Source organism: Saccopteryx bilineata, chromosome 7 (assembly GCF_036850765.1).
Source record: "Saccopteryx bilineata isolate mSacBil1 chromosome 7, mSacBil1_pri_phased_curated, whole genome shotgun sequence".
In the NCBI taxonomy this organism is placed as follows: domain Eukaryota; kingdom Metazoa; phylum Chordata; class Mammalia; order Chiroptera; family Emballonuridae; genus Saccopteryx; species Saccopteryx bilineata.
Genome location: NC_089496.1, coordinates 9,152,297 through 9,169,261, shown reverse-complemented (window position 1 = coordinate 9,169,261; position 16,965 = coordinate 9,152,297). Strand labels below are relative to the sequence as shown.

The 16,965-nt window shown below is 36.5% G+C and overlaps 1 protein-coding gene across 5 annotated transcripts in view; it reads left to right on the top strand.

The window, feature by feature from the left end:
• The window catches only part of CD36 (CD36 molecule (CD36 blood group)), a 78,965-nt gene that overhangs the window by 39,778 nt on the left and 22,222 nt on the right, over nt 1-16,965 (top strand). For all 5 annotated transcript variants that reach the window (XM_066240362.1, XM_066240364.1, XM_066240360.1 and 2 more), the window contains 3 exons: nt 5,083-5,176; nt 5,665-5,845; nt 16,734-16,894. In XM_066240362.1, the coding sequence (XP_066096459.1) occupies nt 5,726-5,845; nt 16,734-16,894 (281 nt within the window). In that variant the 5' untranslated portion in view covers nt 5,083-5,176; nt 5,665-5,725. The remainder of the gene's footprint in view (nt 1-5,082; nt 5,177-5,664; nt 5,846-16,733; nt 16,895-16,965) is intronic.

Genomic DNA, 16,965 nt, shown 5'->3' with positions numbered 1-16,965 from the left:
TTGGGTTTTGCGGGGCCCGTCAGAAGTCGGGGCCAGGGCCCGTTCGTGGTGTGCCTGCTCTTAAATCCGCCCCTTGTCTGGTCTCTTTAATCTTTGTAATCGTTATAACATCCCCTTTCACCACCCTCCAGTATAGAACTCAATAAATCATTAATGAATAAAAAATGAGAAGTTTATAAAGTTCCTATTTTAAGAACTTTATCTTTCTACCTGATAAAACATAACCAGATTTAAATGATAGACTTATACCCATTTCAACTTGCTTGGGTTCAAATCTGAATCTTAGACATGCAGTCATGTCTAAGAAATCATGGCTTTGTAAACACACCTAGATGTGGTGTTGGGTAAGCGTCTGAAAAAGTAGTTAATTCTGAAAGCTACTTTTATCATTTATCCCCAACCAGGTGAATTAGTCACACCCCCAAATAAAACTTCACAATGGGTTTTGTGAACAGATACTGTATTTATTAGGTGAGGAAGACCGTGTATCAGTAGAATGACAGTGTGGGGGGGCTGGTTTTCTATTTTAAGGAAATTGGAAGGAAAGCTTACAGGTAGAATAAGAAATTTGAGGCACTACTCAGTCATGAGTCATCCAGGTCCTGGCATTCATTTACGATACAAGTGCTCTTGTAATCTGAAACTTCTTCAAGTTTTGTAGTTACACTGCAGAAAAGTTTACCTCCAAACCAGACCTTTTCTGGGTGGAGCTTCCCAGGGAACACAGTTTTACCTACATGAAGAATAATCACAGATTCTCTGGGAAGCGTCTGGTTTTCTGACCCATGTATTGCACAGGCTTCTTATGGCTCAGTCTCAGTCTCCACCACCACATTTCCACATAGTGGGAAGGCATTGTGATCATAAAGTCGCTATACAGAAACTCTGATGATTGGACAATTAAGAGAAAAAAAGAATTTTTCTTCTTTCAAAGATAACCCAAGGGAATAAGATACCCTGACTAATTCTACAAAAGAAATTACGATCTGTCCACTGAGAGGCCGCAGCTGATTTCCCTTTAAGCTCATGCTGGCTGAAGGGGGCAGAAGAACTAAGCAAAATAAGCAAACAGACTCATGGACAGGGACAGCAGTGTGGTGGCTGCAGGGAGGGCAGTGGTGGAGGAGGCTGCAGAGGTGACCAGTGGTGACAGATGAAGACGATGTGGCTGGCGGTGGACACGCGGTACAGGGTGCAGCGATGTGTTGTAGAACTCGGCACCTGAACCCTGTATAATTGTGTTAACCAGTTTCACCCCAATAAGTTTTTTTAAAAAGCTGATAATAAATTAAAATATATGCAATAAAAAACATGGCTTTTTTTCTTTCTTCCTTACAGAAGTCTCAATAACTTTTCTTTTCCATATCTGTGATTTATCTTTGCTTTCTAAATTTATGTACTTTAAGCAAGAAGCTAATTATTACAGATATCAATATCTTGTCTATTTCATATGAAAGAAAAATAACAATATAGAATAAGAATCCAAAATTAGTAATTGAAATAAATTATCTAGTTTCATATATAAGGATCTGTGTTATTAAAAATACGAAGTGTGTAAGACATAAATTTTACATGCTCTCAATATCTGCATTTGAAAGAAAAGTGGAGACAAACTATATGTTTTTCCCCCTGAGGATAATATGAGCAGAAAAGCTGTTGAATAGAAGATAGAATGTACTGTGTGGTCTGAACTTTTCCCTCATGCACTCAGTACATGTCTTACATAATATGTTTGGCCTCCCTTGTCTTAGGTGAATAAAACTGAGTAATTTTGTACCATGAAGCATAAGATTAAAGTATAATTATTCATAGTAGCAAAGCTTAATTACTCTTGATGATAAGGCACTGAATGATAATAAATGAATTCAAGTATGTCAAATATTTTGCTTGTGATTAGGGAAAACATGTCCAAACTAACATCATGTTAACAAAAGTACGTCAATCAGAAAATTGGAAAAAGTAGATAATTTATCTCCCTCTCAGTACATGTTTGAAGCAAGGTCAGATTAATACCTGTATCTTTGCTAATGTACCATCCAGACTGGTGTTCAACTGATAGCTGTCTAACCATATGATTCTACAGAATAATTGCCAGACACTTCTGTTTTCTGAGAAACTCGACTCAACAGTGTGGGCAGTGTTCATTATTTCACTTCGGTTTTAAGTTCACAGTTGGCAGAGCCCAGGTGTCCCACTACTTGGCCCAGGGCCCAGGGTCCTCAGAAGTTGTAAGGAAGAGTTTTCAGGTTTAGAGAGGGAGGTGTTGGAGAACATGTGCTGCCCTCTGGGGCCTCAAATAGACATTCTTGGGACTATTTGCTTCTTGCGGAAACTCTTCCCTGTAGGACAGGGGCCTACTTGAGTAAAAGAGAGAGATTCTGGGTAAGGGAGATGAATTATGCCATAGCATCTGGGAAAGAGCAAATACATACACATATAACTATTTTAACAACAATAGAATCATAATTTTTAAAATTATTTCCTATTCCACCTTTCAGATTGGCAAATGACATTGATACTGAATAATTTTTAGGGAACTTTATGTGGGACATAAAATAACTTTCCAAAAGAGATGACTTGATTTTTGAGTTAAATTTTTAATAAAGATTTATGATGCCATATAAGCAAAACTGGAACTTGAAACTGTGTATTTCTTGTGCCAGGTTTTAAATGGGCTTGCAAAGCGGTGTGTCTCTGCAGACTCCTAGAGCTTTCTCAAGGCGGGAAGGAGAGTGTCAGCGACACCAAGTGAAAACTCAGGGTCTGTGCGCTCCCCCCACTGCTGTCATCATAGTAATTTGGCCTATTGGTCTTCCATGTAAGAATTGGAGTGGAGAAGTGGTTCACCGGCTTAAATTAACAACTGATTTGGATTTAACATCTTTTTTTATAATGAAGAAACTGAGATTAAAAGGCTTTCCCATGCTCACCTGGCAAAAGAGTAGCAAATCAGTTTTTATTTAATCTGTGTCTACTAATCTCGATCACACCAGGTTGGATCTCTGTATTTGATTGCAACCTTGGGTTATAACTTGCAAATGAGAGTTGGAGGATATGCAATGGGCTTTCAGTGACTGTTTCTTAATAAGCTACCTTGAAGATGGTTATTTGTTTATAGTACAAAGAACAGCAGGATGATATTCTGTGCATAGCAATTACTGTAGTTGTTTAAAAGATTATGTTTCAAGAAAAGTTTAAGGTGCTCTACAACTATATTTTACAAGGTAATTCTACTTGATAGTATCCAGTCCTTATTATCAACTGTAAATAACTTGTTCTGTTGTATTATGACAAGCTTGGCTAAACCCATAGGAGAGAGCATGTTGCATAATTTTAGAGAGCAGTGAAAGCTATTCTTCACACTCTCTCTTCAAGCAATTAATAAAAAGCCCACCCCACTACATCAGTGAGACAAAACTCCTTAGGAAAAATAAGTCACATGTTTAGGCTTATGTGTTTTCCTTTTACATTTAAAAAGACATGTGGCACTACTGACTGACTATTCAAGCCCCTTAGCCACCAGGCCTTCAGTATGAATGTATTTGTTGCATCCTGATTTTCAGTGGAAGTATCCTAGGTACAAGGCATAGATAGAGGGAAATTCAAATGGATAAGAAAAAATAAAAATAAATAAATTTGTCATGAAAAAATTTTGTAACAGTTATCTTTCTCCATTCTTTTCTTTCTTTTTTTTTATTACAGTGACAGAGACAGACAGAGAGAGGGACAGATAGGGACAGACAGGAAGGGAGAGAGATGAGAAGCATCAATTCTTCATTGCAGCAACTTAGTTGTTCATTGATTGCTTTCTCATATGTGCCTTGACGGGGGCTACAGCAGAGCAAGAGACCCCTTCCTCAAGCCAGTGACCTTGGACTCAAGCTGGTGAGCCTTGCTTAAATCAGATGAGCCCACACTCAAGCCAGCAACATCGGGGTTTTGAACCTGGGTCCTCTGCGTCCCAGTCTGAGGCTTTATCCAGTGCGACACTGCCTGGTCAGCCACCATTGTTTTCTTAGCTATGCAAATAATATTCTTGAAAAACTAAATGGTTCCTCAAGTGAAAATAAATACTAATGAAATTATAACACTGGTACAAGTATTATAACAAAACTATGGAGGGAAATCTGAGAACATAACAAAATGTAGTTTTTAAATGTTTGTTTTATTGATTTTTAGAGAGAAAGAAACGTAGAGAGGGATGGGGGAGAAAGACAGGAGCATAGATCTGTTCCTGTATGTGCCCTGACTGGGGATCGAACCTGCAACCTCTGTGCTTCAGGATGACCCTCCAACCAACACAGCTATCTGGCCAGGGCCAAAATGTATTTTTTATTATTATATTTGTTGCAGTGTTGACAAAAATATGCTACGCATGACTTTTTTGTAGCCTCCATTCTGACAGCATTTATGTTTTCCTTGGCCACAGGATTTTGAAGTAGGGAGTATTTCTTTATAAGCTACAGAGCACATCCAGACTGCTTGTCAATGTCAGGTCAATCCCATCTTCTAAAATGCTCTCATTATAATAGCTCAAACAAATGTGGATTCAAATAGAAGTAATAAATTTCTATTAACTTTGTTACAAGAGGATTCACTCATTCCACCAATTGTTTTCTTCCACTATTTATAAAATAACAACATAGTAGAAAGAGACCAAAAGATGACTAGAAGGAATACATACTGGCACAGACTAGTTCATCTTAATGGAATTGGCACAAATCAGTTATTTGCCCATGATAATATAAATAATATTGCAAATAAGTATGTAAAAAAACTATTTGAACTAGTAACAAAACAATGCTTAACATTAAAAATATGTATTTTCTTCAATTTCTTTGCACCTATAGCCCATCCAAAAGTCAATTATTAATAAATAAAATGGAAAATAAAGGACAGTTTTTAAAACATTTCAATGTTTTCAACAATCCAATAAATAACTTTAGCATGAGGTCAGGAGTACTGAAAATGAGATTTCCTTTTAATAGTATTGATAATTTCATATTACTGATATTACTATTCTAGTATTAATCTTCTAATATTGTACTTTTCCCAATTTACCCATGTCCTTTGTTTTAACAGAAAGCTGACAAATGATTAGAAGAATTGATTCTTTCTGAGACACGTCAGATCACTTTCTATCAAATCCATATCTTGCTGTTCATTTGTGAAAAAGGTATAGTAGAAAACACATTGCCACACTTGCTTAGCCCTTGGACAGAGAAGACCTCAGTCCGCCCAGACTCAGTTTGGAGAACGCCAGGCAGGGTGTGGATGGCTGTTCCGAACAGAGAAGCCATGGAGAGGGTGAGGATGCAAATGAGTGCCACAGGTAGAGAGAAGACAGCGAGGTGAGAGTTCACTAGGCATGTTCTTCTTAGATAAGATTTGGAAGTTAATTATCCAGAAGAAGGAAACTAAAGAGGAGAATTTTGAGGGCATGCTGTCTGTGACGATGTTTTTCATTTCTACCACTGGCAGACAGTAATAAGCAAGAGAGGGGTGGGCCTAGTCTAGAAAAATCAGTTTCTTAAAACAAAAAGAAAAGCACTTGTTGATTGACAACTGGGAAAATTATCTGCTCCTGTTACGTGTTTTCTTTGTACTTTGATCTGTTTGTATTGATATTTAAGCTTCTGTTTTATGATCTCTTTCTAATGACAGAGCCAGAGGGAGTCTGAAAGAAGCAGGTGCTGTACATTAGCGTTTCCCCCGAACAAGGAAAATGGGCTGCGAACGGAGCCACGGACTCATCGCTGGCGCTGTCATTGGGGCGGTGCTGGCGGTGTTCGGGGGTGTTCTGATGCCGGTCGGAGACATGCTCATTGAGAAGACAATTAAAAAGGTACAAGTAGTCTAAGGATGTTGGCTATTATTTGTCATTCTGATTCAATCTATCACCTGCCCTTTATTTATTTGCTTTGGGTACCTCTTTTATAGTTCATGGTAACTGGCAACTTTGTGTCTTCAATACCGGAGTGATTATGAGCCATTGCCACTGTACAGGATAGAGAAATGTTAAAAGTAAATTAATATTTACCTGGAATGAATTGCTGTCTTAAGTATAAATTTCCAAATTCTGATAAAAACTATTTAATAGGTATTCAGGTTAGTTGAAATAATTGTTTCTGTCTAAAAATCAATAAAAATTAAGTCCTGGCCGGATAGCTCCACTGGTTGGAGCATTGTCCCAGAACGCTGAGGTTGCGGTTCGGTTCCCAGATTAGAGCACATACAGGAGCAGCTCCATGTTCCTGTCTCCCTCTCTCCCCGCTTCTTCCTGCCCTTCCCTTCACCCCAAAAAGGGAAGCTATGAAGACTAGGGACTATTGTGAACTAGAGAATGTGTGCCCTGCCCAAGGGCATGTATGTTTCCTTTTAAAACATAATTCTTGCCAAATAAAACATACCTGAATACTGGCCTCAGCTCTTAGCCTGGATATATGTCAGTGGCCTACACAAAGGGTGAATAAGGACAGTGCACATGGAGAACAACCGGAAGCACATCATAAAATGGGCAACATCTAGTAATTCGTACTGAAATTCCCATTACTGTCAAGGTCTTTACCTGCCATTCTTTCATCTCTATTTGACATCTTGCTCTTACTAGTAATATAAATAAATACCATTTTATTTCACTGAAGCATTGACTTAATTGACTAATATGAAGAATTCATTGTAAATCTGGTTACTCATGATAAAAAGATACTATTTTCTGATATTTCTTTAGCTAAAAATATTAAAGGTTTTAAAGCTAAAAGAAATAACCTCACAGTATCATTACACCTGTGTCTCACTATATAAAAGATAGAAAAAGAACATATTTTAGGTAATAGTTCCTATATGTGCATGCTATATTTGCACCAAAATAATATAGCCACTTCTGGTTTTTCTATTGCTTACAGATTATAAATCTTCAGCCCCAAGAACTTAACTGAAAAATAAAATATTATAAATTGAATGTCATTCCCTTCTTTAGAATTCCCAATTTTCTTGATACTACTTTTGATGTCGTTTTATAGAGACAGACAGATGGTAGTGAGATGCGCTTATGTAACAGTGTGAGACAGACCTGCTGTTACTTAGAACCCTCCTGCTCTGTAAGATGCACTTCCCTTCTGGGTCTCGAACAGCACCAGTGTGTATGCTAACACCCTGATAGCTTATTTTTGGAAAGCTCTCTAGAATAGAAAGGTTGCAATCATCTCCTACTACACAGCATTTTAGACTATTTTTTTGATACACAATTGATTATCAGTAGCTAATTATTGATCATCATTTTTTTCTTCATATAACAATATTAGTACAAATACCCTTTGTTTAGTGGCATACAAACTGCTAGCATTTATTTTGTTTAATATTTTGTTTTATGTTCATAATAGCTAATACTATAAAAACAAGAGTTTTGAGACAGCAAAAATTTGATTTTGTATAGAAACTAAGAAAAAACCTTTTTTTTTAAGTGAGAGGAAGGGAGATAGTGAGACAGACTCCCACATGTGCCCTGACTGGGATCTACCTGGCAACCCCCATCTGGGGCTGAGGCTTGAATCAACTGAGCTATCCTCAGTGCCTGGGGCTGATGCTCAAACCAATCAAGCCAGTGGCTACAAGAGGGGAAGAGAGAGAGAAAGGGCAGAGGAAAGGGAGAGAAGCAGATGGTTACTTCTCTTGTGTGCCCTGACCAGGGATCAAACCAGCAATGTCCATACGGCAGGCTACACTCTATCAACTGAGCCAACTGGCCAGGGCCAAGAAATTTTTATCTCAACAAATTTAAGATTTAATTGGGGGAAATCATATTTTTAAAAAATATAAAAAGACCTGTGAGACTCTTTGAATTAAATTCTAAAATGTATCACTATAATATAGAAAAAAATGCTATTTAGAAAGACAGCTCTCTCAGTGTAATCATAACTTCAGGAAAAAAGGTGAGATTTGAGTTGGATTTTGAAGAAGTATAGAATTTTGAAAGTTCAAAGATGGCTGCAGTAAAGGCATAAAAAAATTAATATTATGGGGAAAGTTGTGAAAGTGCAATTAAGTGTTACAAAGAAGAAAGGAAGAATATATAGAGGACGTGCCAAAGATGGAACTAACAGGAGCTGATCAGAAAGACATCAGCCTAGGGAGAACATAGGAAGCTTTGAACGTGAGGCAGAAGAATATTTAATTAATATAATTCGATAGGCACTAGTCATCGGTGTATGTTTTCTGACACCTGTGCACGGTATCACAAAACCTGCAGTCAGAGATTGGTATCATCAAGTGGCTAGCATTTAGTGCTACTAACACCTTCATATATACTAATTTACTTAATGTTTGCAAATATCTATAAGAAGGCACTTTTAATTTTACCAATTTCACAGTCACAAGACCTTAAAACAACTTGCCGATTCACCTAGCCAAAAAAAGGAGTCAGTTACCAAACCTAGGGAATCTGAAGGCAGAAACTAGATGATACACAGTCTTCTGCTCTATCTACACCAGAAAGTGCTGAAAAGTAAGAAGATCAGAAAGAGCAAAATTAGGAGACTGTGTAGGACATGACCATTTTCAAGGAGAATCTATGACTATCTTTTAGAAAGATCTTTGCACATTCTGTAACAAAAGACACTCTGCTCCAGTGTGATCGCGTCTGTAGAAAGAACTGACAGGTGTTGGGATGCAGTGACAGTTTGGATGGAGGGGACAAACTTGGCAGAGAGAGAAGTACAAACAGCATCCGGTCGAGTTACTGAGAGAAATTATAACTGAGGAGAATACAACACGGAGGTTTCATAAATGATTTCACATGAACTCCAGTGCATATTTCAAGGTCAGGGTCTGATAGATCTTATTATTACTGTATAGACTATAGATAAATCTAAACAATGGATTTGCTTTCCAGAGAGTTTGAATGTAGAGACAAAGGAGCAGGGAGATTACTATATGAATCGTGCATAATACAGAAGAAGGAAGACAAAACAAGAAAGAGAAAGATGATTTTATATGATGAAATAAAAAGCAAAGAGTGTAATTGTTTGGCAGTTAATAGGAGGCCATCTCTCTTTCCATTAGATTCCCCAGACAGTGAAATCATGTGGTACTTGTCTTTCTCTGACTGGCTTATTTCACTAATGAACAAAATGAACTAACAAATGAAGTAGAAACAGACTTATTGATAGAGGGTAGGACAGCTGTGGGAGGGCATTTGCAGAGGCTGGGTGGACGGAGTAAAGGGATTGAGCAAAAAGGAAACAACAATAAAAAAAATCCTCATGGACACGAACAACAGTGTGATGATTGCAGCGGTGAGGTAGAGGAGGGTATAGGGGCATAAATGGTGATGGAAGCAGTCTTGACTTGGGTTCATGAACTCACAATACAGTGTACAGATGATGTGTTGTAGAACTGTGTACCTGAAACCAGTACGATTTTGTTAACTAGTGTCACTCCACTAAATTCAATAAAAAGGAAAAACTAGGTGGCCAAAACTCAAGGAAAAAGGAAATAATGGCTAAAACATAGTCTCTAAGATTTTGAAAGTATAATTTCAGTAGAGTAGAAGACAGGTGAAGTAAAGAAATAGAGTGCTTTTTCTTCTTGTGAAATGAAGATTTTCTGTGCAATCTTTCAAAAGACAAAAGGGAATAGTATGGACCTAGACTCTGGAAAAAGGAAGAAGTACAAAACTGAAATCTGAGAAAAGAGCAAGTTCCAAAACCCTATGAAAGGCTAGTGTACATTGTATCCAGCGACATCCATCAACTAAGCATATATCAGAATTCCTTCGGTGGTCAATGTCTGTGGTACAGTTGCAACTGAGAATGATTTTCATCTCACATTTCTGTATAACCACATTGACCTTGACAATTTTAGTCATATAAATATGGTGGAACTTTTTCTTAGTTTAAATAAGACTGTTTCTTTCCTTCTTTAGTTTACAAAACTATTTTTTAAATAAGATTGGCATATGTATCTCTGGGGCATATAGTAAAAGTCAAATATCCAAATTATATACAAATTCATAGCCAACTGTCTAGCCCCTGTTTCATGGAGACTTACATTAATGCTGTTGTTTTTATAAATATATACAAGTTTTCATACTAGTCAGTTTTTGTTTACTACTTGAACTCACTGAAGATTTTTTTTCTTTTAACTGACTAATAGCAAAGTTATTACCTATACACAAGCACCACTATAAAAAGGTATCAAAGTATTGAAAAATATCAGGAGATCATCTTATATTGTTTATAAAATATAAAGTTGGAATTCTGTGATACCTTCCAGTTTTAAAAAGATGGCACCTTGACACTAGCATTTGAAATGTTCTAAAATAGCTAAGAAAATTTTCTTAATATATATAAATTTTTCTTTAAAAATTAGATATATACTTTGTACTTTTTATTTCCAAGGAAGGTTTTCTAGGGACTTCTCACATTTTTTTATGGATTATAACTGAAAACTTTCTTACCAACATTTTATACTATGATTCCTAATATACTGTTCACAAAAATTAGGGCATATTTCAAAATGAATATGAAACAATAAAGTATCCCCTAATTTCTGTGAGCAGTAGGGTTTGTGCTGAGTTAGCAGGTTTATACAGCCTTGCTCGACAGACTAAAGTCAGTGGCCTAAGCTCCACAAATGTGCAAGCTACCAAGAACTTTGGAAAACGGTCAAAGTACTGCCACCAGTTACCAAAGATAATTTATCACTCAATGTTGTTAATATCACCTGATAAATGTTTATTGAATATTGTTAACATAAGTAATTTTAAATAAAAATTAATTTCCCTATGATATTAACTGTGGAGCATCAAGAAGGGAATTAAAGTTTTTTTTTATTTGCCTATTCAAAGACTTATGTTTAATTACATCATCATTCAATTATACTATCCTTTTTTTCTAATTCCTGAAAAGAATGATTCTTTAGTAGCTGGTAATAAATGCTTTCCAATAAAGTAAACTGAAATAATTTTTTTATTAAAATGACCAGACTTTTGAATCAATAGATTATATTTTAATAATATAAATTTATATTTATAATTTTATAATATCTGCTTATAGTATTTGTAAATATAACAAAATAGTTTATACACTTTTATAGTAATTAAAAAGTTCAAAAAGAAATAGCTGAAGTATTAGTTGTTAAAATATATACACATATATATTTTTTTTTTTAAGTGAGAGGAGGGGAGACAGAGAGACAGACTCCTGCATGCACTCTGACAGGGATCCACCTGACAAGCCTGTGATGCTCTGCCCATCTAGGGCCATTGCTCAGCAACAGAGCTATTCCTATCACCTAAGGCTGGAGGTTTCATTCTTAAACCATTCTCAGCACCTAGCCTTTGAACCAATCGCAATTGAGCCACATCTGTGGGAGGAGGAGAAAGAGAAGGAAGAGTGGGAGGGGTGGAGAAGCAGGTGGTCACTTTTCCTGTGTGCCCTGACCAGGAATAAAACTCAGGCCATCCACACACCAGGCCAACATCCTACCACTGAGAAAACCAGCCAGAGCATAGACGGTATAATTTTTAAAATTTTAATGAGAATATATGAGTATGCAAAACAATCTAAAACAAATTTTAAATTAATATAGCATTAAATTGGATTAAACACTAGAAATATTTGCATTTTAGCTCCAGTAATAAAATCATTTAAAAACAATGTTTCATGAAATAGCTGGTAAGCATATGTAATTTTCTTCCTTCAGCCCAATGTAATATCAACATAGTTGACTTTTCATGCCAAATATAAATTTCCCATTTTAAGTTCTCACATAAATACTTGGAGGCTCATTTCTGGATTTTAGAAATATTAAATTAAAAATGTTTCACTGAGCCCTGGCCGGTTGGCTCAGTGGTAGAGCGTCGGCCTGGTGTGCAGAAGTCCCGGGTTCGATTCCAGGCCAGGGCACACAGGAGAGGCGCCCATCTGCTACTCCACCCCTCCCCCTCTCCTTCCTTTCTGTCTTTCTCTTCCCCTCCCGCAGCGAGGTTCCATTGGAGCAAAGATGGCCCGGGAGCTGGGGATGGCTCCTTGGCCTCTGCCCCAGGTGCTAAAGTGGCTCTGGTCATGACAGAGCGACACCCCGGAGGGGCAGAGCATCGCCCCCTGGTGGGCAGAGGGTTGCCCCTGGTGGGCGTGCCGGGTGGATCCCGGTCGGGTGCATGCGGGAGTCTGACTGTCTATCCCCGTTTCCAGCTTCAGAAAAATACAAAAAAAAAATGTTTCAGTATATTTCTTCTTTTTAAGGAAGTTTTTATTTCACTAGAATCAGTATAAATATAAAAATGATTAAGTAGCAGAAAAAGTTTCATGGGATATTGGATGAGTTATTACCACCTGACTTGTATAGATAGTAAATTATATAAATGAAGCAGTTAAAGAGGTCTGGGAGTAAATGATATTAGCATTTTCTCTTAAAATGTGGATAGGAGTTGTATAGTAATAATAGCTAACTTGTTTATTTAATGCTTGCTATATGCTAACACTGTTCTAAGCAATCTTATTTATTAATACCTATAACAAGCTACTTAGTTGAACTATATTAAACTAATTTTGCTGTCAAAAATACTAATTACATAATTTAACCTAATATTATTATTTCTAATTTACAGATAAGAAAAGTGAGGTACAAAGTAATTTAAAAACCTGCCCAAATGTGAATGGTTAGTATGAGACCAAACTGAGGATTTAACTCCTAGCATCTTAGATTCATTCTTAACCACTTCACTCTATGCTTTGAGGGAAGAAGCCACTGTGCTTAGATTGGAGATAAGGGAATCTAATTTATAGACTACAATCTGCTATACATGATTGTGCCTCTCAGTGTTCTATCATATCCCTGTATCTCACATACACCATAAATAGAAAGATATCGAGAGCATTTTAATAATTACATACACGAAAGTTATCAGTCATGTAGATGAGTACTGTTTTCCTGTAACAGCAATAATCAAATCAGCATGTGACTAGATAAAAAATATTACTGTGACAAACATCTGCTTTTTATTTTATTCTATTTTATTTAGAAAATAAAATTTAATGGGGTGACATTGGTCAGTAAGAGTGCATAGATTCAGGTCAATATATCTATAGTATTTGAACTGTTAATTTTGTTGTGTGCCTATCACCCAAAGTCAAATCATTTTCTGTCATTGTATATTTGTCTCTCTTTACTCTCCCCCCCTCTTTCCTTGCCACAACCCCCAACTCCTGGTCACCACTTCACTTTTATCTGTATCCATGTGTCTCATTTTTATATCCTACCTATGTGTGAAATCATATAGTTCTTAGCTTGTCCTAATTTACTTATTTCACTTAGTATAATTTTTTCAAGGTCTATCCATGTTGTCATAAATGATCCAATGTCATCATTTCTTATGGCTGAGTAGTATTCCATAGTATATATGTAACCACATCTTCTGTATCCAATCCTCTATTGAAGGATACTTTGGTTGTTTCCATGTCTTGGCCACTGTGAACAATGCTGCAATGAACATGGGGGTCCATGTATTTTTATGTACCAGTGTTTTCAAGTTTTGGGGTATATACCCAGTAAAGGGATTGCTGGGTCAGATGGTAGTTCTATTCTTAATTTTTTGAGGAACCACCATACTTTCTTCCATAATGGTTGTACCAATTTGCATTTCCACCAGCAGTGAATGAGGGTTCCCTTTTCTCCACAGCCTCTCCAACACTTGCTATTACCTGTCTTGTTAATAATAGCTAATCTAACAGGTGTGAGGTGGTATCTCATTGCAGTTTTGATTTGCATTTCTCTAATAGCTAGTGAAGATGAGCATCTTTTCATATATTTCTTGGCCATTTGTATTTCTTCCTGGGAGAAGTGTCTGTTCAGGTCCTCTCCTCATTTTTTGACTGATTCGTTTGCTTGTTTGTTGCTGAGATCTGTGAGTTCTTTCTGTATTTTGGACATTGACCCTTGGTCGGAGCCATTTGTGAAGACTATCTCCCATTTGGTTGGCTGCCTTTTTGTTTTGTTGTCAGTTTCTTTTGCTTTCAAATTAATGAAACAGAAGAAAAGTTTTAAGGTCAATAACTTTCAAACCCAGCAGTAAAACATACGAAGTGATTCATGAGGTTGGAATCCAGCCATTACCAGGGCTGGAAAGTCTGTGTACTTTACATCAGTGACAGATACCAAGTGAGAGATATCTGATCAACCAAGTGAGAGAAGTTTAAATTATATTATTTCTGTGCACATAATGATCAGCTTTATATTTCAAATTTAATAAAAGATTTTCAAAATTGGCTAGATAATCCAAATTCAATTTAAAATCAAAGCCTTTGAAATTCACATGGGACATAAAATCTTTTGTTCCTTGAGACATATTTGGTCTTGGTAGTCGAGTAGTGGCTATACAATTTTCTCAGACATATGGTAGTGTTAGGGTCAGAAAAAATGCATTCCTGTTTGACTGCTTCAATATTTTTTATCTCTGAACAAATTATCATGTTATGGAAATGACACAAAATTATAGAGAAAATACATGGTTTCTTTATTATCTGCTATTGTCATATGTTATTGTATCAGACATCCATTTTCTCTAGGACCCATTTCTACTTCTGAAAAAAATGAATGAAGTTAGATAACCCTAACTTTAACAATTGATTATTCAATGCATTCATTTCAAATCTTTGCATTTCAACATTCCCATTAAAAAATATATCTTCAGATCACCATTTAAAACATATGTTTATGGCCATTAGAAGAAAGGCATATTACACTTACCTTGTTTTTTGACGTTAAATGCATATGCATTAAAGTTAGGGAGGTAGTCTGTCCTGCCAAGAACATTCTGTCATAGCCCCTTTTCTATTCTTAAAGCATTTATTGATTTCTTTTCACTAAGAACTAAAATAAAGTATGTGCCCTGAGAGGTACATAAATAATTGCTACTGCATTAGCCCTTAAGATTCTTAGAGTGCGAGAATAACATGTACATGTATAAGTTCATGTGTGTTTTTCCCTCCTAAATCTCTTGAAATGGGCAAATTAATACAGTTTTTAGCTTCTATATAGATATCAACTTCAACATCCTCATTAAACACTTTTACATTTAGAAGAATATATTACCTATATGTAATTTTGTCTTGATATTTGACTTGTTAGTATAGAAATTAAACTTTTTGGGAACAAATGAAGTTTTCCAAGGACAATTCGTTGAAAATGGGGTCTACTATCACTTTAGCAGTCCCAATGTCACCAGTGTGATTGCAACAGCGAGGGTTTTGTAATGGTGTCTTAGATTGGAACCCTGTTCTTCTCTAAGGAACTGCCCTCCTCTCAGATTTAAGCAATAAGCAAAGCTTCCTGAAGATATGAAATTCAATTGACTTGTACCAACTGAGAGCAGAGGTGACAAGAAAAAAAAAGACAGTAACAGCATGGTGTAAGACAGGACTAGTGTAAGGGTCAGAGACTAGGATTCTCGGTGTAATTCTATTATGATGTGTAGGTCATCCTTGGGCCAGCCACCTGGTTTCTCAGAGCCTCAGTGTGCTCTGTTAGAAAATATGGTAATAGTGTTCAATGTCCTTTCCTGACCCATCATTCTCTGAATTGATGCTGCCAGGTGAAAAAAACCAAATAGATCAGATTGTTCCTGTATTCATGGACCTTTTTACGGTCATTTTCTGTGAAAGTTTCTTCCTCTTCCTCTTCCTCTTCCTCTTCCTCTTCCTCTAGCACACAAAAATAAGTTGGAGCTTTTCATCTGGAAATTTTTCCAAGGTTTGTAATTGGAGTACTGCCTGCTACAAAATCACCTTTATTGGCAGTAATATGTAGACATTCAGCTCAGAGAGTGAGCCATGAAGGAAACTAGGAGAGCATCTAAAACTCCCTTATTTTATAAATAATGAAATTAACCCTGAAAGATTTGGTGACTTTCCACTCAGTCCAGTAGCTTCTAAAGAAGGCAATAGATTCCTAATACACGGTTTTCTGATTGTGTTGTAGGGTTTTCTTTTTTACTACAAAGGACATCAATAATTTTTAATGGATTTCACAAAAGAATACTAGGACAACTTCCTTATTTATTCCTTTTATTTAAAACACAGTAATCTAATGATAATGAATTAGCCTTCTGTAATTTTTGGAAACAGTACTGTTGGGTTGCTTCAAATATACTGAGAGTTAGGAAAGCCATATTGAGCAGGATTTTGAAGTGGGGGAGTCAAATTTGTGTTTTTTATTCGTAAGCATTTATTTAATTTTATAAACATTAAGGGATCATCCCCTGAAGTGTACAACTTTTGAGGAAAAGGAAAAAGCTTACATTACCACTAGATTTTTCTCTGTTTTTCTGCCTTGCCTCATCAGTCCAACTCATTGAGGGCAGAAGAAAAGTTAATGTTCTACCTGATCAGAACTTTTAAAAACGTTTTGGAACAACTTTAATAAAATTTGCTTAACAAATCATGTTACTGTTGCAATTTTGCCATGGGGTCACTCATAGGCTTGCCAGTGGTTGGCCTTAAAATCAATAGGCATGTGTACAGTATTACACACAGATCCTTCTTGTAAAAGGTTAACTAAAGAAGTTGCTATAATTGTTGAAATATTTCTGTTGCAAGTATGTGTCGAGATTGCAAAGGTTCCCATGTACAGTGTACTTACTCATGGTATTTTCATTGGCTAACTAAAGGTTAATGCCCAGAAGTGCCCTTATTTACTACAAAGAAGTAACCCAAACTTGCTTTCTTTTTTCATAGGAAGTTGTCCTTGAAGAAGGTACAACTGCTTTTAAAAACTGGGTTAAAACAGGCACAGAAGTTTACAGACAGTTTTGGATCTTTCATGTGCTAAATCCAGAGGCTGTGATAATGAACAGCACCAACATTAAGGTCAAGCAAGTAGGTCCTTACACGTACAGGTAAGTGAGTCCCTTCAAGAAAGCAGCACTCTTTCCTGAATTATACGCATTTCTGCAAAGGCTTCCACTTG